At 43.1% G+C, this 27,114-nt stretch overlaps 1 protein-coding gene and 1 non-coding gene across 2 annotated transcripts in view; both read right to left on the bottom strand.

Moving 5' to 3' along the window:
* The window catches only part of Mthfd1l (methylenetetrahydrofolate dehydrogenase (NADP+ dependent) 1 like), a 179,172-nt gene that overhangs the window by 122,381 nt on the left and 29,677 nt on the right, over nucleotides 1-27,114 (bottom strand). The window contains exons 8-12 of the mRNA XM_041680308.1: nucleotides 23,851-23,962; nucleotides 15,054-15,145; nucleotides 13,163-13,260; nucleotides 9,955-10,128; nucleotides 387-523 (exon numbers count right to left, since the gene is read on the bottom strand). Coding sequence (XP_041536242.1) covers nucleotides 387-523; nucleotides 9,955-10,128; nucleotides 13,163-13,260; nucleotides 15,054-15,145; nucleotides 23,851-23,962 — 613 coding nt within the window. The remainder of the gene's footprint in view (nucleotides 1-386; nucleotides 524-9,954; nucleotides 10,129-13,162; nucleotides 13,261-15,053; nucleotides 15,146-23,850; nucleotides 23,963-27,114) is intronic.
* On the bottom strand, nucleotides 1,142-1,248 carry LOC121466667. Its single transcript, XR_005976792.1, has one exon. It is a non-coding gene; the product is annotated as a U6 spliceosomal RNA (small nuclear RNA).

The raw sequence follows: 27,114 nt of genomic DNA, 5'->3' as shown, positions 1-27,114 counted from the left end.
ACCCAAAGAGCTCATCTGTGTACGGGAAAAGACCTCTCACTGTGGCTGGGATGATTAGACTCCAGTGAGATGGGCAGAGTTTCAAAACCTCTTGACGAAGGAGAAGAAGGGGATGATACAGAAGATGCTGCTGGAGGCAGGAGTTCTGAGCAACAGTGCCAAGGGACCAGCTTCCTGGGGCTCCACAGACGACCTCCCCACCCCAGTCCTGCAGCAACCTCTGCATGCCTTTACACACTAGGAGGTTCAACTTGGGGTGACGCCTGAGTGTTCAGGGGATACAGAGGAATGATCAGCCAGCTCTTTTGCAAACATTTAATTCCATCTTCGTGTCTCATGTTCAGTTGGAACTTTTATGGCCCTAATTTTACTCTGAAAATCGGTACCTTTCACTCCAAACGTGGGTCCCTGGGAAGGCTGCCTCAGACAGGCGAAGGAGTTGACGTGCAGGTGGGCGGTCAGGGCCTGCACCAGTCCAATGGTAACTGTACTCTTCCCTTCTCCAAGCGGGGTGGGCGTGATCCTAGTTTGGAGGGAGATGAATGAATTTAATTGCATTTCCAAGACAACACTTATGAAAACCAAGCTGATATCTCAAGTCCAAATCCAAGGACATAGGCAGTGAGCAGAGCTTGCCCCGCATACTCGATACCATAGTTTCTTAGATTGTTCCCAGGCGTAGCACACGGGACAAGTTTAACCTAAGTCAGAGGCACAAAAGTGAAAGGCTACATGGTCAAAAAGGAGAGTCCCTGGGCGACAGTGTTGGCAATGTTCATTTTATGGAGGGGCACAAAGCTAGTCGCTAAAATAGTTGGAACCACCAACTTGACATGGTGGCTTTTTGGGCTATCTGTCTCTTGCTTTCCAGAGCTATTTATTAGGGGTAAGGTGGGCGAAAGGACTTTGTCAAAGGTTGCTGAGTGAGTGAGGTAGGGCCAGAGTCTCAAGATTAGAAGGGATCCCAAAGTCCCTACTGGCCCAGGTACCAGATGCTCATGGCCAGGTCTGGATCCCACCATATCCAACAGGTAGACATGAGCTCATTATTGCCAGGTGACATTGTGTGTGTGTGTGTGTGTGTGTGTGTGTATGTGTGTGTGTATGTACGTGTGTGTTCCCATACGTGTTTTAATGGATATTGGAATTTGAATGCTTCGTGGATTTGCATGGCATCCTTGTGCAGGGGCCATGCTAATCTTCCTTGTATGGTTCTAATTTTAGTATATGTGCTGCCAAAGCGAGCCCACTAGGTGACATTTCTAGGTACAGGTTTTATAGGTAAGTCTCTTGTTCCAAAGGAGACATCTGAATCCCTGTTGTTGCCTACATCTTAGGAGGTCCCACTAATCCGGGGCCCGTGGTCCACATACACCTCATAACTTGGCCCAACACACGAAACCATAAACTTCCTTAAATCACTGAGGTTTTTAACAAATCTTTTCTTGTTTAACTAAACTATGTGCTTTGTGATTAGAAATTTTATAGAAGCCAACATTGTGAATCAATGTCAAAAGTGTAGATCCGCTTGTTGACTCCTTTCCTATACAACAGGCTTTCAAATGCTGGATGAGAAAGTCCGAGTCCCACTGCACACCCAGGAGGAAACCCCTGCACGGAGGAGCTGACCTTCCAGGATACCACACAAAGACATATTTTCGCATGGTCATAATATTGCTGCATTTTGTGATATTTCATTCCCGAGTAAGGTCCCATAGCACCATCCTACAGTATACTTTAACCATCACTAAAATTCCTTAAATTTTCTCTTCAATGCTTACAACCTCATCTTTTATGAGTTAAATGGTGTGAGCCAGGGTGTCTAGGAAACTCAGTTATAACAAAGCTTATGGACAGAGTTTTTTTCTAACCTACAAAACCTGGTGATGTTATCATGAGGAGGAAGGCATTCCTTCAGATACATCTTTGTCCCCAGCTATCTCAGAGTAACCCAGCGACACGATCCGTCGCCCATTCATACAATAAATATTTATTCAGTACTATCACGAGTCAGGGTCTGGGCTAGATCCTGGAACACAAAGGCGACCATGTCAGACCCTGTGTCTCCCTCCCAGGATGTCTAACTGATGGGAGATACAGATAATTCAGTGAATATAGCAACTGTGATAAACAGCAAGAAGGGGAAACAGGGCAAGTGCTGTATTAAGAGCATCGGAACGAGCTTCCGCTCACTTCAGAAACCAAGGGAAGCTTCCTGCAGACCTCACAGCTAAGCTGGGATGTGGCTATCAGATAAATATTCCCTGGATGAAATGAGCCAAAGACAAGGCATTGCACTCTGGTCTTTCATCTGCTCTAGCTGGTTTCTCCTCCAGATGGAAGGTGGGGCCACAGGCGACATTTCAAAGCTCCAACTGGGTAAGAAAAAAATGAGAATAGGACCATTGGGTACGTTTTCCTTTAAGGAACAGTCAGAAAAGGCAAAAAAAAAAAAAAAAGAATCGGGGGGGGGGACTTAATTGGGGGAGGGGGAGGGAAATGGGAGGCGGTGGCTGGGAAGAGACAGAAATCTTTAATAAACAAATAAATTTAAAAAAATAAATAAATAAAAAAAAGAATCAAAGAAGGAAATCTGGAGAAAACAGGACATGACATAGCTCGGAAGGAGGCTGAGAAAGACCACTTCTAGAGATGAAGAGCCACCAGGGACTGAAGCAAGGTGCGGACCAAGAAGAACTGAGGAGTTTAGTGACAAGGAGGTCGCTGTTGACTTCTATACAGCAGGGATTTCTGATGAGCCAGTTTAGGTATTGATGAAATAAACCGGAAATGCCCAGGTCACAGGAAGAGGGCTTATCACACCCATGTCCACCTGTCTAAATAGCACAGTATGAGGAGAACCATTACTCAAGGCTCTGAGTTAAGTTCACACTGAAGTAAATACAACACAAATGAAAGAAAGGCAAAGCCCACAGACATCACTGGCTTGCAAAAGCCACCCATTGTTCGTAAAGCTGCGCTTTATGTCACACGGAGGATCCCATTTTCTCTCCTAAGGATATGCTGGCAGAGCTGAGGAAGACACGCCCAGGGATGACCTCAAACTTCAGCCAGCCATCCAATTCTTAATTGGAAACACATGACTGTTGAGCTTGCTGCCAACGAACACAATGCAGCAAAAGTCACAAAGTAGGAAGTATTTATTGGAAGCAATAAAGGACAGCTGCAATAAAATTTTATTTCTCCCCACCTCTGCATTTGATATCAAAATTTGGTTTAATTTTTCCCCCATATCCTTAGCTCCGATCCCAAATTATCAGGTTGGTTTCAAAAAGAGTAAAGTTTCCCTTTCTGTTTCTAGGAAGTCTCTTTGTTGTGGAAATGGGACCGGGAGCTTTCCTCACCATCTCTGAGCTCCAGTTGCCTTCCTGATTTTTGTGACTTTTCAGATGACATTATAATAAAAGTTTTGACATGCTAAGGTGAAGAAAAAAAGCCTCCACTTCTTGCATTAGTGTCACCTGACCAGGCCACTATATCATCATCATCAACAACAAAAATGTCTGACAATATTATGAAGCCTTTTCTTAGCTAAGTACTGTTTGCTGTTAATGACAGTAGGATTCATCAAGATAGCCTGTGACAACTGGAAAAAGTTGATTCAAAAGCCAGAGGGGTTTCTTATGCAGAGACAAAGGTAAAGATCTGGAGTACCATTTAAAATTGAGTTTTGTCAAACAGTATCATGGGCACCAGCTATGCATGGCCTGACCGTGACCTCCAAAGCTACATGCACAAACAGCTATAAATATACATCACTCATCCCAGGCATCTTTATGGCGGTGAAGGTTTTAAAAGCCCTTTACTATCTAACAGTAAATGTGACGGTCCATCTGGGTGTTTTCCCCATTATAGCTGATGGAGGTGAAGAGTTCAAAGGCTGTGTTGGCACTTGTTTCTTCTAATGATCCACGTCCTCTTCTGCCATCAGTACAACTTAAAGAAAACCTCACAGATGTTCAAATGGCGGCTTGAGAAAGGGAAAGTCTTACAAAGTCAGGACAGTTTCTCTTAAGTTGCACCAAAATAAAGGGTTGAAACATTCAAAGAAAGAAATTTTAAATCGGATATTTAGCATTCTGAAAAAGCAAAATAAAACAAAACTGACACAGAGAATCTCCATTTTTCCTCCAGTGAGAAATTCAGTCTATATTCATGGAGCAGTTTGGACTTTTAAAAACCCTTTTGTCCATTGAATTCAGACATTCTAGAATCTTCTAGATGGTGCCGGACCAAACGAGGCCCAGGACATATTTAAAAGGCTTGCAGCTGCACCCCATGTCAAGTTCTCACACAAAATCCCTTTTCACTAGTGTAACTGGGAAAATATGGAAAACTCCAGAGTCCCTAAGAACCTTTTGGCGCATTTCCCCGGGCAATTCCCAATACTTTTCATTTTGTCAGGCAAAGCAAATACAGCCGTGTATAGGTGTAAACATCGTGCGATGTGTAGCCGATGGGAGGGCAGGTCATTCCCTCCAAAGATGAAATCCTACAACCTGAAGAATGGCTTTTAAAAATGGTGGGACTGGGGGCTAATCTGGTCTCCATTTGAATTATCAACAATTCAATTAAAAAAGAATGAAACCTCCACTCTTCCATATTTTCATCCCACCGTTGATAGGTTTAGATGAATTTTTTAAAAACTTTGTTGGGTATCTGAAGTCTCTAAAATATGGTAGAATGTTATACTACAGAATTCAGAAAGAACGGGAGGATGCTAATGTTATTTCTAATGTGATCTTTAATGTAAACAGAATGGGCATAACAAAGGTAAAATCCTGGGAGGAAACAGAAAAAAAAAAATGAACACTTCTGAGCAGTGAGATAGTTTAGTTTCTCCTTCTTCTGACTTTTCTTTATGCTGAGCTTTCCATAAGAGTTCAATATTATTTTCCAAATAAAAAGAGAATTTCAAAAAATGGGGAAGAATATTTCTCCTTTGAGGGGCCATTTATATTCTTAAAAACTGCCACAGTGCATGGAAGAGTTGATATCATCATTTCCCTCTAGCTTTTCATCTAAAGCAAAAAAAAAAAAAAAAAAAAAAAAAGAAGGGAGGTGACTTTTATGTCAAATTTCAGTTTCCATTTTTAGATTATAACCATATGTCTGATGTCAATCACCCAGCTGCCAAAACTAGTTAACACACTGATAAATATATCAGGCATTGTATTTGAAGGAGAATTAAGTAGTTAATTTAATTGAGTCAGGATCTCATTGTGAAGCCTGGTTGGCCTGGAACTCGCTTGGTAGAGAACACTAGCCTTAAACTAATAACCAAACTATATCTGTCTCCCAAGGGATAGGATTCAAGGCATGTGCCACCTCACCTGACTCCTGAATTTGTTTATTCGTGTAGAACACAGCGTGGCATGGGCTCTCTAGAAACCATACATTTCGTCATGGGTGTGCTCAGGACTCAACAACACCACCTTCCCAGGTTGTCTTTTGCTTTGCTGTATGGTTTTGAATAGAGCAGAAAGTTAGACCCCTTCCAACAGAGAGGGTTTAATGCATTCTCAGGGAAAGAATGATTGCCTGCCTGTCATTAAATCTGCCCTTGAGGACTCTAGTTCAGTTTGCATTTTCATTTACGTGGTATGCTTGCTCCGGCTGGGTCACACATACCATGTAGCAATGGGGCAATGCGGAGCAATGTTTCACTGAGTGTGGACTGCTGGGAGTGATCCAAGCTGCCCAGGGTTGTCTAGCCCAGGGCTTCCTAATACTACTTCACCTGTGAATCTTTTCAACCAAGGAATTTTTGTGTAATCTCAGGTATACAAAATAGGCACGCAAATCAAACATTAATTAATAAATAATTATAAATGTAAAAACTCAATTTGTTTGTGTATATGTAATTTTACCATTTATTAAAAAGGAAACTGAATTCGCATACTAAGATGGACATGCAATGGTTTTTAATATAAGAATTAAACCTTGGATGCATATTCAATACTATAGGATACAAGCCATCTTCGACATTTTTTTGGGTTGAAAGACATTTTGACTTAATAATCATCAATGATGAGAACGCTGCTTTGCATAAATATGTCATACAAAAATAGCAGAAGCATATTTAGGGCCACTGTAGAAATTGATAGAAATTCTGTTCTAATCCCAAGCTAAATTCATCTAATCATTTTTTTTTCACGAAACTCAAGTCAGAAACTCAACCTTTGAAAAATCAAACACTCTAACACAATACAACCTAAAGATACTTAGAAGCTAAAAATGATGGAAAGAAAATATTAAATATCAAAAGCCTTCCTCCTCCATAGTTAAACCAGTGTATTTCTATCAGAGTAGAAAACATGTACAGCTAGAACTCTAACTTTGAGCTCATGTGTCTCAGGGACTTTAATTGGTGATGTGTTGTGTGATGGCATGCCCAGGACAAAGTGGACATGTAGTACATTCAAGAAGCATGACGGACCAAGGCTGTGCACTGCCAAGGACACGTCAGGTCTATTATGTGCTTTCTGCACTAACTTCAGATGGCTGTGCGTTCACAATCCCTTCACTGCTGTCCTCTTTTTTTTCCTTCTTGGTTCGGTAACCACCACATTGATGACATGACTCCAGACTTAAGAAGTTGGATCTAGTATGTGGCTGGAGGCCAGGCCTTAATGGCTTAACCCCCACATGGGGAACGTGATAACAATATCATTGTTTAAGACATGTCAACTCTGTTCTTAGCTCAAGGCGGGGTCGTGTCTAAATCTCGGCATCATTTCCAAAATGGACAAGCCCCAGATGGAGTATATCACAGCCACTTCATGAGGAAAAATAATGCATCATGAATCTTCCTTTATTATCAGATAACACATTTCTCCTGAGATCCTTGGATCTTATCCTAAAGGGTCTGGAGATTGAACCCAAGGCCTCACATATGCTAAGGAAGAGCTCCACAACTGAGCGACAGCTCCTGTCCCAAGTCTTCTGGACTGAACCACAGAGAGAAAATTCAGCAAAACTCACCAAGACTATTTAAAGTCTGGAGAAGAAAAGCAAATCCATGTACCAGATACAAAAGATATGTGTATGTTTCTTTAGAGACCCCCGTCTATAAGCCGTCTTATTCAAGTGCGGGTGTGTACCTCAAAAAGTATGTGTGTTTTTGGGGGGAGTTATCTACTTCAAGTTCCTCCTTTCCCAGCTAGAAGGGGCTTGTAAATATCTCTGTGTCCGAAAATGTGCTTGCTCATTGCAACCTTCTATCAAGCAGATTGTCTAAGAGCAACCTTAGCCAGAAGATGCTCCACACTCAGATGCAGGAGTGGAGGAACGATGAGGCTCTCCTGCTTCTCCTTTTAGTGGTAGAGCCTGTAGAGTCCCCGCAGATAGGACCAACGTCTCTAAACTCAGGTATAAGGATATAAAGGTTGGGTTCTCAGATTAGAAAGGTACTTGGGGAGTACAAATGCTGGGTGCCTGAGGGGCAACATTTAAATCGCAGACAATGGAGGTGCTACACCGAATTGTTGGAAAAAAGAAAAACTGTATTGAACAAGTACAGACTTCTTTGTCATTATTCCATAAACAAGATAGGATAATATATATTTGCATAGCTCTTGTGCTGTATTAACTACCATAGGCAATCTAATGAACATAGGTTTAATGTTTATAAAATGATACTTATAAATTACATACAAATTCTACAACATTTTTACAGGAAGGGCTTGGATGTCATAGTTTGGTGTCCTCAGGAACCTGAACCAATCTGCAGATACTAAAAGTTCATGGCAAGTGATTTCCCTTCTAGAGAAACTTCCTAGAGAGACAAATGCACAAACATGTATGTCCAGGACTATTCATTTTAGCATGGTTTCCAGTGATCCCAAACTTGAAAGCAATGGAAATGTCCATTGGTAGGGGAATAAACTGTAGACCATCTCTATCCCACTGTCAAGTATTTTCCCTCTTCAATACACTAGAACTAGAAACTCTCTATGCTAGTGATGGTGAGACACCTTAACTTCCGTGCCTCACTGAGAACAAGGAGCTGGAGGCACTGAAAAGAAACTCACACATAAACAGCAGAATACTTGTCACACGGCCATGAAAACATAGTGTGCACTAGCTCACTGCAGAAGTGTGCCACTGAGCACATATGTGACCGCATCTAAGGAAGGACCTATTTATCAGTCTGAGGCCACCCTGACCTGAGAAACTGTTTCCCTGGGTGGTAGAACTTGTAATATTTTATTCTCTTGTTTATTTTCAGTATTTTTAGAAAATTCTTATAGCAAGACTACATTATTTTTTATAACTGTCTTAGTTTGCTTTCTATTGCTATGGTAAAAGATTATGAGATCAAAAACATTTTGGGGAGGAAAGGGTTACTTCATTTTATAAGTCTCAGATCATACTCCATCATTGAAGAAGCCAGGTCAGGAACTCAAGGCAGGAACTTGAAGGCAGGAAGTAAAGCAAAGACCATGGAGAAATGCTGCTTATTGGCTTGCTTAGCCGGCCTGTTCAGCACCACCTATGGTGGGATGTACCCTCTCACATCAATCATCCACACACACAAAGATGGGCCACAGATCTGCCTACAGGCCAATATGATGGGGCATTTTCTCAAATGAGAATCCCTCTTCTTAGATAGCCCTAGCTTGTGTTGGCTGACAAAAAGCAAAACAAGCAAGCAAGCAAACAAAAAGCTCAAAACCAACCAGGACAACAACCAACAAAAAGAAAGCAGAAAGCAATCACATGGATAACTAACATGGATAAATAAATAAATAACCTAAATTAACTAGAAGTCAAGTCCACAGCTAAGAAATGTCTCTGTCTGAGACATAAATGGATTTTGTATCTCAAGCCTCATCCATCTATCTATCTATCTATCTATCTATCTATCTATCTATCCACCCACCCATCTCCTTACCTACCTACCTATACAGGCAACAGTCAACTGCATAAAATTACAAGACCACACAAGAATTCATATGTTTCTTGATGTTCTCTAATGTCACAATGAATAAACAGTTCAAATCTCCAATTGTCTAATTCTGCTAGCAAATATATTTTTAAAAAGAGAACAACAACAACTGTCCCCCTTTCATAAAAAGGACCAATTAATTTTTTATGTAATAGCCAAGACAAGTGAAAATGGCCCAACCTTAGTTTGGAATGTGATAAAGTTTTGTAAGGTCCACATGAAGATGAACCACCAAGACAGTAACAAGAGAATGTACATTTCACAAGGCATCTTAAAACATAATTTGAAAGCAGAATACCAAATAACATACTTCTCAAGCCCTTACTCAGTTCAAAATAATATGCTTCCAATTGTTATTCTGATGTTTCTTATCATGAAAAATGGAATTTAAATGTTTAGGACAGCTGGGGACGGTCACACACGCCTGCAGCCTCAGCACTTAGCAGATAGAAGCAGGAGGCTGAAAGGTCAAGGGCATTCTGGGCTACAGAATGTACAACTTGGTGGGAGGGGCAGAAGCCCAGGGAGCCATATCAAGTATAGGGTAAGGAAAATAAAACCCTGGGGGCGGGGAGTATAGCTCTGTGACAGCCCTTGCTCAGCATGCATGAAGACCCAGGTTTGTTCTCCACCACCGCCAAAAGAAGCCACTTCTGTTTTGATTGGTGGTATAGTTCAGAGGTAGAGCCCTTGCCTATAGAAGGACAGACTTGGGGTTTGAGACTCAGGATCATAAATAAAAAAAAATTGAAAAGTAAACCAGTAAAATTAGCAGCTTGTTAGTCTCTATACAGAATAGAGATGAATTTGCTCAGGCCTGGGGATGAGGAGTCTTACCTTGTGGCAGATGGAGGCCTGTCAATGGAAACAAAAAGGAGCCAGGACAAAACTGACAACACAATGTGCTTCGGGGACAGGGGGACAGAGGTAACACGGAGGACAGTTCTGGAAATATGTCTCCTCAATGTATAGTGGAGGCTTACCCAGCAACCAGGACATATTTTCCGTCCTTTTGATCCTTTAACCTCTCCAGCAGGGACAAACGGACTTTGGCTTTGCTCCTGCCGTAGACTTCAATTTCCTCTGCAAACAACCCTATCTCTTTGGCGAGAACATCCACAGCTTTTGGAGTCTGTCCTCTTGAAATCTCAATATCACTGGAGGGAGAGAAAGAAGCATGAAGGAGGCAATCGCCTCAGCTTAGGTGGTCGGCGGCGCTCGAGGGAAAAGCATCCGTGCACGCCGCCAACCCTTAAATCAACCCAATTGCTTTGTGGTCCCTTTTCCCAGGCAGAATTAAACACAACTGCTAGCAATTAAGATGCATGAGAAAGTGACTTTCTCTCTTTCTTTTTTACTTTTTTTTTTTTGAGATATTATTACAGAACACTTAACCAAGATCCTAGTGTCAGGCACAAAGATACCACGGAGAGGGCAATTGTGTTCTTTGCACTATGGCTATGGTAAACCCATTCTAGAACACCAAGCTCCGTGAGTCGGCGGGAGGGTAGAAAGGCCAGTGCATGAGGCTCTCCCACGTGGCTAGGCAACGTGTCTCTTGGCTATTCAGAAATATGGAAATGCTATTTTCTTTCATCTCCGTTCATACTTTCTCTCTTTCCCATTTCCAGTCCAAAAATAATATTTCAAAATATTTCATCCATTATGTAATAGTTCATGAAAGGATGCAGTACCTGACACTCAATCTCAGACTGGAGAGTCAGGACCTTCATGAGGAGGGTGGCCGGGCACCAGACTTGACTATGAGGTGAGCAAACAGTTGTTGATATTACAGGGGTTCTCAGCACCAATGTGCGTACTGTGGACCACAGAGAACACCTCTGTGGCCGTTATGCCCAGACATCTCTCTTATTCGGGGCCAGCCTGTCCATTTATCCCACTGAACATCTGTCTAAGATGGAGTACTGACGGCACACTTGTTCCCAGACCCTTGAGCATCACACATGAGAGGGCAACCGTTCCCTGACAGTCTCGAGGACACAGTGGTCTTTGAGGGCAGCAGGAGACCACCCTCGCTGCTAAAGGCAGTTCCTCAGCTGCAACTGTTCTGTGTTGCTGACAATCTGCTCAGCCTCCATACGGCTCTATCATCATTCTCTTTAGACAAGAGGACCAGGACAGTCTGACCTTGGGATAGGAGATAATAGTAAACATGCCATCCTCACTGCTCTGGAGGGTATCTGGGAAGCTGGGAGAAGAGAGTGATGCTTTAGGGTCCATGTAGGCTGAACTCTTGGCTTTCTGTCGGGTGATGCCCTCCCCAAGTCCCTGGCATAGATCTTTCTATCTCTCTTCTGGCCCACCCTGAGCTCCTGGAATCTTGTTTTATCTTGTCTTCCCAGCTACAGTGTTTCTCCTTCTGTCATCTCTGAAACTGAGGCGCTAAACCTTGGAGATTTTCCATGTTTGTTACTTTATTACCTTAAGAGCCACAGAGACATCAATTTTGATTTTTGTTTGTTTGGATGGGGACCTGATTGGCCTTAAAACTCCCAATCCTCTGCTTTATTGTCTCATATGCTGGAATTACAGGCTCATTTCCATTTTTTTTTTTTTTTTTAGTGATTTATAAACTATACAGCCTGCCTTCCTTTCCCCAGCCAGGGGCTCTAGAAATTGCATTTGGCTAAATAACTAAAGTGCCCCTCCCTAAGTAAAATCCACTTTGGAAGATTTTGGTACACAGCTTAAGAGAATCTATCTTAATAATAGATAAATTATATAAATAATAACAATAATAATAATAATTATTTTTTGCTTTCTGCAAATGTACTGTAATGGCATGCTTGTAAAAACCAATCAAAAAGGAAGATATGTTTCACAATTAATTGTGCAATGATAGGATGAAGTTATAAAGAATAGTATTCCTTCTTAGAATTTGTGTTAATGACTCAAAGCAAGCATGCCTATGACATATTATAGTCTATTGTGAAGGGAAAAACAATCTCATGGGGATGCTTAACCGGTAGACAACTGACTGTAGAAGAGAAAAGAGGTCAATTCTGAGAGCCAATTCTGAGAGCCAATCACAGGCATGCCTGTGATTCTAGTACTTGGGAGGTTGAGGCAGGAGCATTACTGTGAGTTTGAGACTAGCCTGGCCTAGACCTTAAGATGTGCTTCTCCTTGCTACCTCCCCCAAAGAATTCATAGCCACGTGAAAAACTCAGCCAGTTGCTGGAGGTTTTAGCCATTCAACACTCTCTGTATCCCAGCATTGTTGGGTGGGATGCTCTGGGGCTCAGGTATCACACAAACCTGGATAAGGTTGTGTGGCCAACTCACTGGAACAAGGCGGTCAGCAGTGACCCTGGTTTGAATACCATATCACAGGGATCATTCAAAATCACTCACTAAGATTATATCCTGTAGTGTGTACTAATTGTACAACGAGACTATGTAACTCAGACTCATCAAGTTACTGGGGAAAACACCCATCCTGATCACCACGTCTTAGGGGACAGTCCTGGAGAAAGCGGAACGTAGTTCCCATGTGAGTGTGTGTGGCTTGTTTGGTCATTTCCCCTAAGACTAGAAAAACATCTGCCTGTTGCACTAAGTTGATCCATCTCCTGGGTGTTCCTAGTCCTGCTCAAAACTTGCCAAATGGAACATGACCTATATTCTGTCAGATAAGGACAATGCTTTCTGCATGATGAAGAAAACCAGTTTGTACGTGTCCATTTAATATAGGATACACTGCTAAGACAAAATGAAATGATATGCGACCTTAATATTAATAAAATAAGGCAAGCACATTCATCAGGATTTAATCAGGGAGGACTTATGATAGAGAAATGCTGTCTCACTTTGATGATTAGAGGAAATTATCCAATGCCAAAATCCAAATACGGGGGCTGGTAATGTAGCTCAGGTAGTTCATGTTGCTTAGAATGCATGAAGTCCTGGTTTTCATCCCCAATACTCTAGCACCGCACAAAACCAGGTGGTACACGAGTATAGTCCCAGTCCTTGGGGAATAGAGGCAAGATGATGGGATGTTCGTGTCACCCTTGTCTACATAGTGAGTACAAGATCAGCCTGGACTACATGAGGCCATGATAAGCAATCACTCAAAAGCCTTGAGTTACGCCTCCCATCTTTGACTGAATGGAGCTCCGTGTCACTCGAATGAGCCGCCATCGGTACAAGCCAAGCACTGCCACCTACCTGGGGACGGGGGAGAGAGGCTGCAGTTTCAAGCAGTGGAGTCGCCACCTCCGATGCTGCTGTTCTCGGAGCCATCTCCTGCCACTGCTGACCATGTTCTTCAGGAGAAAAGGGGAGAAAGACCATAGGGAAGTGAGGGTGGCAGGTCACCCACATAAACTACAGGAATACTGCAAGGGGGTTACAAAGCCAAAGGAATCCCAAATCAAGAAAATCATCGTCTAATAGAAGCAACAATGAGATTCACATGCAATTAGCCCTGCAGGCTTTGTTTACGGGCTTGTAGATCTATGCATTGCTAAAATAGCTTAACTATTCACAAAAGATACCAAGAATACAGATAAAATGATTCTGAATGGATTTTTAAAAAAGGTTTTACTTATGTATGTATGTGTGCTTATAGATGGTGGCCACAGGTTAACATCAGATAGAGTTTCTTCTATTGCTCTCCAGCTCATGTTTTTATAATTAACTAATTGATTTTTTATTACATGTGTGTGGGTGTTTTCCCTGCATGCACCATCGATGCACCACCATAGGGTACAGAAAGCTTGGGGAGGGCAGAAGAGAGCCCTGGATCCCATGGAACTGGAGCTATAGATGGTTGTGAGCTGCCATCTGGATGCTGGGAACCAAAATTGGATCCTCTGTTAGAGCAGTCATTGCTTCTAGCCACCGAGCCACCACTCCAGCCCTACCACCTTAGTTTTGAGACACGATCTTCCACTGAACAGAACTATACTGTCTTCCCAGCAAGCCCCAGATATCCTTTCTCTCTCTCTCTCTCTCTCTCTCTCTCTCCCTCTCTTTTTCTCTCTCATGCTGGGATTACCACTGCTCCCAGCTTTTTATGGGGGTATTGGGGTTCAAACTCAGGCCGCTTGGTTTGTGGACCAAGCATTTTCTTGACTGAGCCATCTCCTTGGATGGATTCTTCATCTCAATAAGAAAAGAAAAAAACGAAGACAACAAGACAACGTAAGCCTACATGAAAGATGAACTTGGACATCCAGATTCCAAAATACGTAATGCCATTTCCAATACAATCCTTCTGCGGTCAGTTGAAACGTACACAGAAACCGAATTACTCAACAGTGATATACGTACATCCATATGTATGTGAAATTAAGATAAACAGATGTAGCCCCACAGGCTCTGGAACCCTCAGAATGCTCAGTAGCCATAGTTAAGAGCTGGGAGCTTCAGGGTTTAGGCTACACGGATGATGGTGGCTTGAAAAGACGCCAACAAGCTTTTAAATAGCCAGATGCGCTTTCCCTCTAAGAAGGCTAGGTGATTTGCTTCTAACAAAAGCAAAGAGTGGCACCATGTGATTTCCTTCAGAAAGTACACCTCAAAACAGATCCTTTGCTCAGTTTGTGGGTCACTCACGGTGGGTGAAGTTAGCTGCAGCAATGCACGCAGCCCTATGGAGAGGCCCATGAGGGATAAAAGCATCCACTCAACAGCCAAAAAGGAGCTTAGGGTCGCATGCTGACAGCCACGTGTGGCCGTGCTATCTCGGAAGTGAATTCTCAGCCCTCAACAGAACCCTGGATGACATCTTGATTTCAATCATCTGAGAGGCTTGAACCACACAGCTGGCCAGCTCCCAGGTGTTGGATGCAGGAAAGCTATGGGACACCACCTGTTTCAGGTTTGGCTCTGCTATGTTTGAGAGGTGATGCATTATACAGACAGTACCTAGGGCATATGCCATGCAGTCATCATGTGAAGGTGGCAAACAGAAGGCTTCTATGAGTCCCCATTTCCAAACATCAGGTGGCTTTGACCCCCAGTATGTGAAGCGCCTGACACTGTACCCGATAGGCAGAAAACACTAGCAGCCACTAACAAGACACCCAAACTCAAATGGCCGCGTCAAACAAACCTGTATCCGCAGAGCTGCAGCAACAAGATTCACATTCTCTCCTGTAATGAGTCCTTTCCTGGGGACCCCAGGAGAGCCCTCTCTTGGCTTCCCTGCAGAAACATTGAATAGGGAAAGGCTTAGAGCATATTGCCAATTATAAACAACTGGTCTTTGTAAAAACCCAGCACACTGAATCATGGTGCCCATCAGGTATTGCCCAAGGAAGTCGGGAGTCAATAAGCAAGTGACCTGTTGCACAGCCTCAAGCATCTCAGTGGGGGTTCTTTCATATTTTACATCAGAGGAATGTCAATGTTCACTTAAGCTGTTAACCAGGGATATATAGAAGCTCAGTTTAACAAGGCACCCTGCTTGGGATCTCACAAAGAACACAGAAACAATCTAAGCAGTCTCTTCAAGCACCCCAGGCATCATACTGTGATCTACAAAAAACAAATACAGAATTAGCTGGATGTGGTAGTCTAGTCCTGTAAACCCAGCACTTAGAAAGCTGAGGCAGGAGAATAAATAGCTTAAAGCTATCCTAGGCTACATAGCAAAGTCTAGGCTACATAGCATAATCCTGTCTCATGAATGTAACTAAAAATAGAGATATAAATATAAGAGTAACTTAAGACAATTCTAGTTAGGTCTGGTAGCCTGAAGTCCTAGTTACTCAGGAGGCTAAGGCAGGGCCAGTCTAGGGAAGGTAGTCAGACGTGGTCTCAAAATTAAAAAGCAAAAGGACTGGAGATATAATTCAGTGGTAGAGTGCTTGCTTAGCGTGCTTGAAGCCCTGGGTTCAATGCGCAGCACCTCTGCCCCTCCCCCACCCAGGGACAATTTACACTATTTATGGTAGAGGCAGCATAGTGAAAACAGAAGTTTCTGTCCTGTCTGGTCCCACATCCGTTCAGTCCCAAAGAAACCCACAGAGGCTTATATTAATTATTATCTGTTTGACCTATTAGCTCAGGCTCATTATTAACTAGCTCTTACAACTGTATAACCCATAATTCTTATCTTGGTTTAGCCACGTGGCTTGGTACTTTTCTCAGTGCAGCATTTCCATCTTGCATCCTCTACGTCTGGGTGGCAACTACAGTCTGAGCCTTTTCTCTTCCCAGAATTCCTCCTAGTCTGGTTGCCCTGCATATACTTCCTGCCTGGCTACTGGCCAATCAGGGTTTTATTAAACCAATACAAGTGAGAAGTTTTTATAGGGTGCAAGAGCATTGTCCCACATGAGCATAGTCTGCACAGCAGGCCCCACCCAGACCTATATCAGATTGACACCTCCATCTCTGACCCAGCCTGGCTTTGGGTCGTGACTTCCTAAGGGTAAAATAAGCCTCCCAGGATTGTGTGGCATGAAATGTAGCATGGCTCATGAGGAGCGTACTCTATAGGATGCTCATTTTAACTATCAGACATAACGTCTGGATTTCTGATACAGTGGGGCTTTGTCTTCTTACAAGAACCTGTAACCGTTCGGGATAACACCAGAGAAATAAATAGAAGTCAGTTTACTTGTGAACACGAGGACAAACAGGAGTAAAGAACACTCTGAGGATAAACTCTAAATCTGAGAAGAGAGCAAGCTTCCTTTGGTCATTAAAAGAATAAAAATTGCTGTCAATTTATCTATGTAAAAAAATTCCATTCAAATAAAATCAAATGTAGTAAATTCTTTATCAAATAATGTGACAAACTCAAAAGACATACATATAACTTACATATTATATTTATATTTTCAAAGTAGTAACTGTAAGTTTTAAATTTGTTTTGAGACAGGGTCTTACCAGGTAGCCCTTGCCCACATGGAAAGGGCTGGTTCATTGGCCTGTGGCTCTACTGGATGTGCTGGCATTTTAAGGAGGGAAGAAGTTAGGTGACTGGGGTCGTGCCCCTGGGATTCCAGACCCTTCCACTTTCGTTCTGCTTCCTCGCCACCACTCCTACTATAGGCACCTTTCCGCCACAGACCTAGAGCAACAATTCTTGGGAAACATGGAATGAACTCTTGGAAACCACAAAACCAAACAGACTTTCTTCCTTATCATTTGATTTTTTTTTCTCAATAATTTTTCACAGTAGCAGAAAGTTGACAGACATCCCTGGTTTTGAAATTTGGGGATCATTAATGAGAATTCCATTTTCCCCTCTTTTAGTTAGCAATTATAAAATTTATTAAAAGAAAACACACATGTAAAATGCTTTGGGCTGTGCCCTCTCTTAAAGGGGGAAAATGCTTCTAATAGCGACGCTTTTGAATTAAACAATTTTCCTCTGTTTCTGGACCACTGGACTCTTAAATTATCCACTCTGCTGACAGTCCTTTGCAAGAAATTGCACAAAACACTTAAAGAGTATGTGTTCCATGATGTTTTATTGTCAAATGCATTAAGGGTGTTGGAAAAAGTCTATCCCCCATGTATAGTTTAAAGATGAGCAATGCTTTGGCTCTATAAATCACATCTAGGCAGAGGACAAGAGTCAAAAGATGGGAGAGATTTGTTTTGCTTTGTTTTAATCACTAGAGACCTGCTCTTAAGATCCTGTCCAATGACCATGGAAAAGAAAAACGTACTGTTCACCCCCCTGTCTTTAAGCAATGGAGAATGAAGACAGCTACATTCCAGGGGCTGGTATCAATTTGCAAATGCATGTTCCCAGAACACAGTCGCACAGTAAAGAATTTTTATCACGTTAGGTGCTTGTACAATGCAGGGCTCAGGAAGAGACTAGGCTGCAGTTTTGAAACTCTGCATGAAGGCTGCCTGCTAGGTCTAAAGGAGCTCACTGATGGCTTGAAGGCGCGATAAACAATGTGAAGAGCAGGTAAAAGCAAAACAGAACACCTTCCTTCCTCTCAGTTCTCAGGACAGCTGTCTGAAGGAAATAAACCTAGAAGGGAATGCGATCCCATGATTGGACCAGAAATCGTGAGGAGTTTTTGGAAGAAAGCAGCAAGAACGAATCGAATGAGAAGCCTGGGTGGAGGGAGTTATAACCCGATGCTAACAGAAGTCTGTGACCAGTCAACCTTCCCTTCTGCAGGAACTGGCCTATCCCTAATTTACATTCAGTTACACTCAATTAATTATACTCAACAAATACCAAAAGATGCAGCTAATGCTGTAGGTGTCAGGGCACCAGATCTGCCCACAAAAGTTGGGCACGTTCACGCACAGGGCTGACTTTAGCCTTGTAGGCACAGTGGACATAGATGCCTTGCCATTTAATTCACACATGCTAGACAAGTGAGTTCTTACTGAGTCATAGCAGAGGCTTTTCACTAGCTAACCACACACACACACACACACACACACACACACTTTACAAGAGTCTTATAGAGATCTTCACAAACTAACACACAGACACACACACACACACACACACACACACACACACACACTACAAGGGTCTTACAGAACCCAGTAGTTCTCTGGAAGTGGGTGTCTAAATTTCAGCAATGCTTGGGGTATCATTTGCTTTTTCTTTTATTAGAGTCAAATAAAACTATGATTCTTTTAACTGGAAAAACGTGATGGGGTCAGAAGATACTTTTATTTGACTCTGTGTAGTTATTAACTGGGCAGATCTGCTTTTATAAATTTTCTGTTTTTTTCTGGGGTAGGGATAAATATCGAGACAGAATTGATTGCAGAGAATTTGAAGCCATTACGATGGGAGGACTCAGGGCAGCAGGAATACATTGTCAGTCAGTACACTTTAACGTGGATGAGACTTGGGAAAGGAAACCACTGCTTCGGCACCCTGAAGTGATGGAACGACTCTACCTGGAGGCTGTCCCCCGTCTGGTTGTCCCCTGTCTGGTTGTCCCCTGTCTGGGTCCTGTCCTAAAACATGGGAGGAACTTCTCACTTCCCACCAACATTCAACCCATGGCTCCTCGGGGGCATGTCACTTTAAAAGATGGTGTTCCATTTCCAATGTTTTAAGATGGTACTGACCAAAATTTGTGTAGAGAGAAGTCAAGGCTTCTTTGTTACGCTGCTACCTGTGAAGGTCAGAACAGCCCCTTCTTGAACAACCCCAGGAGGAGGGACAGACCGCTAAGACAGCCTTCCTCCCGCACTGCCCCACCCCCTCAGGACCTGGCTTTGATGCAGAGGTGGACCACTTTTCTATCACAATCCTACAACTCTACAGACAACTCTTTCATGGTTTTCCTGTCTAGGATGACAAGTTTTTCCAAAGCCAGGAGAGCTAAAACCGGAAATTAATACAGATAAACTTAAACAAACACTCATCATGTTTTTTCTAGTTCCAGGAGCTAAATTTGTAAGGTGAGATGGTGACATGGTGACGAGAGCCAGAGGGAATCCTCTAGAAAGATTTACGATAGGGCCCTCAGCGCCGCCATCATTTCAAACATCTGAATCCCACTATCAAATTACAGTGTACAATTTCTGTTCCTTTAAAAGAAAGAAGATTTGAATTATAAAGAAATGAAAATAATGTAAACATTAGAACTACCTTATATAACTTTGCAACCTCCAAGACGAAATTAAGGAGGAATTAAGACACTACACACATAAGCTAAATGGCTTTATGTTTTCTTCTTTTGAGAAGGCGCTCACGTATCCAAGACTGACCTTGAACTTCTGACCCTCTGCCTCCACCTACCCAGGGATTTTAGGTTCACTCAGCTACATCACATTTTATGCCAGGGTGGGGATTGAATCCAGGGCCCTGTGTGTGGCCTGAACTCCAGGCAAGAACTCCATCCCCAGCCTTGGCTTAAATCTTTTAAAAGGTGACTAACTGAATGTAGTGAGAATGAACTAAAAATTCAACTAGAAAATTGGTGGTATGTCTCAGGGGGTAGGTGTGTGTTGCGGGGGTGGGGATGGGGGAGCTGGGTAATACATACATGCATCTCAGAATAAAGTGTATATTTCAGGGATAGATGTGGGGGGCAGAGAGCTGGCTAATACAGACATGTATCTCAGAATAAAGCGTATATCTCAGGGATAGACGTAGTGGGGGTGAGGTGGGGGTGGAGTCGGGTAATACAGACATAAAGCAGAGTTTGAGTCAGAAGGAAAGATCTCATCTTATTCCAAACACAAAGGTTGATGAATCCAAGGTCTGCCCAATTTCTCTGAAGCTACCGTCATACTCTTTCAGAATCCCCTTCCCTGGGCATAACTTCCAAGAAAACTCATACGTCTGCTGCTGTGAAGTCAGTCCTGTGTGCTGGGAAGATGGCGAAGGGAGAACGTGAACCAATGCTCACCGGTAGCTAGTCCGAAAAAGACATGGCCCCCAAGTGTTCATGCCAATTACTCTTCCCAGCCGAGTTTCCCATTCCTATTTTATCCAAGGAAACTGAGGGTTGGCAAGCTGAAGGGACTTCCTCAAAGCCACATGGCCCAAAGGGCAGTATAAATAAGAGTTAAAAAAAAAAAATCAGTGTGTGTGTGTGTGTGTGTGTGTGTGTGTGTGTTTGGGGTGGGCAGTGGGCAGGTGGAGCTAGGGAGATGGCTCAGACGTTAAGAGCTTTGACTGGAGGTTGATGGTTCCCAATCCCTGCACTGGATGGTTCACAACCACCTGTAACTCTAGCTCCAGGGGGCAGCTACATCTCACACTTCTGGGAGCACCTGCAATCTCTCTCATACACACAAACAAGAGAGAAATAAATAAAAATAATTCCTTAAAAAAGGTCCAAACAATGAAGTCTGGTGTGGTGGTACATCCTTGTAACCTCAGCCCCAAGACACTGAGACAGGAGGATTGAGAGTTCATAGTGGGCCTTAGCTAAACAATGAGGCTCTGTCTCCAAAACAAAACAACAAAATCTCACACCAGTGAAATAGCTATCTTCTCCTTGAATGACATAATGCCAGATTCATTCACACCCTTTCCACTCCAACAAACTGTCTCCCTGCAGGCCCCACAAAAGGAAAAACCCCAGGTCCTCTGGATCACCTGGTTTATCACCCTGAGTCCTGGGAGACAGCTCAGGACTTTTCTCTCACTCCATACTAGACACCACTGTTTTGGCATGAGAGAACTCTACAGATTTGAGTAAAATACAAAGATGCTGCTGTTTGGTCCTGTTTTCTGCATCCAAGACTAAAGGCCAGTTTCTCTGTCCCATTCAATACATATGTCCCTATATCTTACAACATGGCATACAAAATGGCTGTATGCAGGGTAAATTCTGTTCTTCAGCAATCAAGGTGTTTCAAGACCACAGCATTCCTTCTTTTAAAAAATATGTTTTAAGTAATAAACAAATAAAGCAGTTGACCTTAAAGTCAGAACACAGGATGTAGACTTTCTATGTCTAAATTCCACGTATTCAGGTCATGTGACAGTGGCATGAGAGACCTGGATAGTCAGGTCTAACAGTTCTCTGAACACAGCTTCAGCCATTGGGAAACTCTCCTAGGATTGGTATCAATAACACGCCTGCCTCTACAGGGTTTCTGTACCATAACCTCCCAGATCCCATCAGGATCACGATGAGAATGAATATCTTTAAGATCCTCATTGTTTAAACAAAAGCACTTCTCTCTTTAACGGTGATTCCGAAACTATCCACTCCCTAGTTTCAAGTGGCAAGATGATGACGAAAGAGGAAGCCTTTTCCAACCTCCTCATTGGTTCAGCCCTCTACATCCAAGCCACTACGATGAGAACTCTTGACCATTAACAATGTGCTACAACCATGAGCAACCCTGGAAATGGCCTGCATCTTATCAGCACACTGTCCCATCAGACCCGAGTGTGAACAGGACAATCACCAGGAAGGATCCCTACAGTAGCTATAGGATAGCTCAAGGGCGGCGCTTACCTGCCCCTCATCAACACCCAGCCTCTACTATGGAGCCAGGCACCATCTTGTTAATGTGAATTTCTAAAACCAACAAGGAAAGTATTATAAAGGGACCAGTGAGATTTAAAATAATCTAGCTGCAAGTATTCCACTTATAGAAGAATTAAATTAATATAGAAGGCTTCTAGTATTTTATGCTCTCCTAAGCATCAAAATACTGAAACTTAAAGTTATTTAAACATAAATTCTTTTTATCTATTCTTTGGAATTTCGGATATGTACATATCCCACACCAACTCTCCAACATAACCTACTTTTTAAAATTAATTATTATTATTATTGGTTGGTTGTTTGGTTTAAGACAGGGTCTCACTGTGTAGCTCTTGGTGTATATGGACCAGGTTTGCCTAGATTTCCCAGAGATCCTCCTCCATCTGCCTCCTGAGTGCTGGGATTAAAGGTGTAATATCTTTAAGAATAGTTTTTATCAAAACCAAGAGCTCTAAAAGAAACATTAAAAATAAAGTTTTCCTTACAGAAAATATACTATTTTTTACATAACAGCAAAGAATAAAGACAGCTCAAAAGAATACTGAAGTAGATTCTGTCTTCAGGTAGAATTGCGCCAAAACTGTTCTCAGTAAAAATGCTAACAAAAATCAGCAGGTAAGTATTCTTGCAAAGAATATAAAATCATGAAAAAGCAGAAATTATAACTAAGTTTCCTCACTGAACTAGGATTCCGATCCCAGTCTCCCACAGCCATCACTTACGGTTAGAGATTGCTTTCTTAGGGAACAATAAAAGTTGTATGTATGTCTGTAGGAAATATGACATGTATTTAATGTGTTTTTGAAGCATAAGGGATGGCACTGATAGTTTCACACATGGGAGGCAAGCCCTCTACCACCGAGCTACATTCTCCAGCCTCCACACAGTATGGATTTTATTTTTTTATTTTAATTTTTTAAAATTATATATATATTTATTTATTTGTATTGTGTGTGTGCATATCATGGCTGTGGTGGGTGTATGTGGAGGTCAGTGCTGTTTTTTTCCTCCACAAGTGGGGCCTGGGGATGGCATTCAGGTCATCAGGCTTGGTGGCAAGCACCCTTACCCACTCCATGCACCTGCGGGCCACAGGTGTCTTTAGAACAAGCCGGGCAGCCCCTGCTCGCACACACAACTGCACCTCTACTTGCTTCATTGCTCTGTGTGCTTCTACAGCCAGAATATTTCAGGGGTCACCGGGAGGGGGACTCTGGAGACACACGGCTGATCTCCATCCCGACCCTCCCAGCAGCTCCGCTTTCCCTCTGCTTTTCACAGAGAGGCTGCCAAGAATCTTTGGCAAGGAAAGACTGCCATTTCTAGTCTACCTCACACATACCCAGATTGTCTCCTGAGGTCACAGGTGTCAGTCATGTCTGTCTGATACCAGGGGCCAGCAGAGGTGTTCTGGTGGTGGTAAGGGGAAAGGGTAGTACTTCGGCTGATACCATGGTCTCTCTGCTCACAACCTGAAGCTAGTATCAGAAAAGCCCAAAGGTGCGCACATGGAGAGTTCAGTCGCCTGTTCTGCACACCCACAGTGACAGCAGCCATCCTCTCAAGAACACATTGTGGTGGTTTGAAAGAAAATGACCCCCAAAGGGAGTGTCACTGTTAGGAGGTGTGGCCTTATTGGAGGAAGTGCGTCACTGTGGGGGCGGGGTTTGAGATCTCTTGTGCTCAAGCTTCCCTCAGTGTGACCGTTGACTTCCTGTTGTCTACCTGCAAACTGCCGTACTCCCTTTCATGATCACAATGGACTGAGCTTCTGAAACCTTAAGTGAGCCACCACCAATTAACTGCTTCTTCGTAGCAGTGGCCATGCTCATGGTGCCTCTTCACAGCAATAAGACCCTAAACTAAGACACACGTTCTCTCCTGAAGAAGCAAGGTGACTATTTCCCCCAACATCATCGCCCCCTGCCCCACCAAGGTGAAGCGATTTACCTGACAAGATGTCATGGAAGCAATTGAGGATGGTGGCTCCTGACGGGATCCACTCAGCAGGGATCTCTTCTGGCTTAGGCGAGCCTAAGACCACAACATCTGCCTCTTGAAGCTAAAAGGAGAAAAGGAGAGAAAACCGCACACATTAACCTAGAGCATTAGATCTAGACAACTTCTGATGTCACATGACTCCAAAGTAGCATGCACTTTTAATACAAGACCCCAAGTTTCATACCAAACTGTGGGCCTAGACTAAGACTCCGAATCAATAAGCATAACTCAGTACACGTAGGACACGAGACTAACAATCTTACAAAGAGAACGGGGCTATAAAAACATCTTCACGGTTGCTGCTTCGGTGTAAACACTACACAAGTATTATCATTTCTATATCCCACCCCTTTATACATTACTCATGTCGGAAATGAAACAGAAGATTGGGAAGTTAGCTCAGTATGTAAAGAGCTTACAGTGTAAGCATGAGAACCTAAGACCAAATCCCCAAAACTCACATCTGACCAGACCTGGGAGTATAGCTGTAATCCAAGTGTGCCTATGAACAAGTCACATGGAGACAGGAGAATTCCCTAGAAAGTGGTGAGCCAGCCAGACTGGGCCATGCTTTGTCAAAAGATCAAAGAGAACCTGTCTCAAATGAGGTGAAAAGTGAGCCCCTGGTCACCACACACTTTCTGTGGCCTTACCCTTGCATGATCATACACTCTTTAAAAAAAAAAGATTTATTTATTACGTGTATTATGTGTATAGTATTCTGCCTGCATGGATACCTGCATGCCAGAGGAGGGCACCAGATCTCATTATAGATGGCTGTGAGCTACCATGTGGGTTCTGGGAATTGAATTCAGGACCTCTCTGGAAGAGCAATCAGTCTTCTGAGCCATCTCTCCATCTCAGCATACACACACTCTTATGTACACACACACACACACACACACACACACACACACACACACACACTCTTATGTACACACACACACACACACACACACACACGAGGGAAGGAAAGAGACTTAGAAAGAGAAGAAAGATATCTCTGCTGAGACAACTGCCTGAGCAGCCATTCCTCCTCCTGTATGCTACACGGCCAAGACACAGTTAAAGAGCACCGAGACGTGCGGAGCCAACAACCCTGGCAGTCTGGCCAGTTCAAGCCGTCCATGACCTCTGTGGAGGGATCTGAGAAGAAGTTAGAACTCGCGGCTGATGTTATGCATCGGGGAAAGTGTTCTGGTGGGAAGACAATTGCAGACATCTGTTTCACAAAGCCATTTCTCATTTACATACTTAAATGACTGTCATAAATTCAACCACAGCAGTCCTCAAAGGAAACACAAATGTTCGCGGCTGGCTCCCGAGTAGCAGATAAGAAACATCATTTTGCTAGATGTTCCTGTGCGGGGACAGGGAAACCAGAATGCGTTAAAGCACTTCTGGAAAGGCTGTCTAAAAGAACAATGCTGAAGTGTTCATTTTGGGAAAAGCCAGGGACCATAGCTTCGTGCCTGCCCCTAAAACCCCTCAGCCTCCTGCATGTGGTACCTTTGGTACAATCCATTCTCTTCGTTACCTAGAAATCTCGAGAATTTTATTCCAGTTCCTTAGCTACATACCTACATACATCACTAAAACAACTGCACTAATAAGCTATCAGGGGGCAGTTAACCCCTCACCAAAGGGCAAAACCCTCCTCCCTTCACTGTCATGGCGTAGATGCTAATTCTTTCTGGGAAGAAAAAGTGATAGATGCTTAGATCAATGAAAAACCCACTGAGGAATGGGGCAAGATTTTAATGAGCTCCAAATTCAAGGAGAATTATTGTCTCCCTGGCCGCTTCAGCTTCCCTCTCCCCACATGGGAAAGGCCCTGGCTACAGCCTGGCTTGAAACTTTAGCTCATAACAAAATATTGCTTTCTCTGTGGAGACGAGAGTAGCATAGCTTAGCGGGAACCACCCACTCCCCAGGCAGAGGAGCAAATGTTAAAACAATAGGAAGACACAGATACATGGATATCGCTGTGGAGCACGTGGGGTACAGTGGGGTTCAGGGACCATCCAGATCATTCCAGTGACCCTTATGGGGAGGGGACATCAAACATGGAAGGAAGGGAGCAGGCAGATGCAATCTGGAAGGTTACATGAGAGTCTGCCTTTTTCTATCTAGCAAATGTAACACATTTAAAGACAGGAGACTATAGCAACAACAGTCGCATCATCGGGACGGGAAGCGACACGTTAGTTCTCCAGCAATGTGTTGTGGAGGAGTATAAATAATGGAAGAATTAAAGCTGGAACAAGTAAAACAAGGCAAAACTAAACTAAACAACCCTCCCCCAAAACAAAACAAAAACAAAACAAAACCCAGTTGATGGGCTGTTAAGAGGACTCAGTGAGCAAAGGCTCCTGATGCCAAGCCCGAAGATCTGAGTTCAATTCCCGGTGCAAAATGACTCTGACTACTTGTGTGTTAAGCTCCATAAGCATGCTGGGGCACGTGTGCCACCCGCTGCCCCCAACCAATAGAAATGTAATTTTTTTTTTAAGTTGAAAACTTTATCTGAAGAAATTTGCTTTTTAGCACTTGAGGGTTATGAAACTTGCTTCCACATATTTTGAAATATCATCAGCCCGGTTAAGAATATGAGGTTTAGGGGCTGGAGAACAGCTCAAGCAGTTGAGAGCACTGGCTGCTCTTCCAAAGGACCCAGGTTCAATTCCCAGCACCCACATGGCAGTTCACAACTGCCTGTAACTCTGGTTCCAGGGGAATCTGACATCCTCATACAGATATACACACAGGCAAAACCCAAATGTACATGAAATAAATCAATCTTTTTAAAAAAAGTATATAAAATCTAAACAAAAATCTGTTTAAATACAAACACAAGAGTCCACAGCTAACTGCTTTCCTCAGGAAACATACACCTTGAAAAGTGAAGAGATGAAAATCCTCCTTCACCTCACCTTATGGTTTTTTAAAGGTAGCTGGGAGTGTAAAGGTAAAAAAAAACCCTTCCCTGGGTGCAAATGTTAGAACTGGGGTCTTCAGAATGGGGAGACACAAGGCAAACTGCTGAGATACAAGAGGAAAACGGCATTCAGTAGCTACTTATTCCCCGCGCCCCCACATCTTGGAATGTAAGATCTCCTAGTATTTAATGTCTGGATGGACATCAGCAACTCAACTGGTGTTATCCAGCAACTGTCTCACACACACCGAACACGGGGGTACCGAGGGGAGGGG

This window comes from Microtus oregoni, unplaced genomic scaffold (assembly GCF_018167655.1).
Source record: "Microtus oregoni isolate MIOR12 unplaced genomic scaffold, Mior012 000033F_ref0000390, whole genome shotgun sequence".
Taxonomy (NCBI): Eukaryota; Metazoa; Chordata; class Mammalia; order Rodentia; family Cricetidae; genus Microtus; species Microtus oregoni.
Note: the sequence above shows the minus strand (reverse complement) of the source record. Positions and strands in the feature narration are given on the sequence as shown.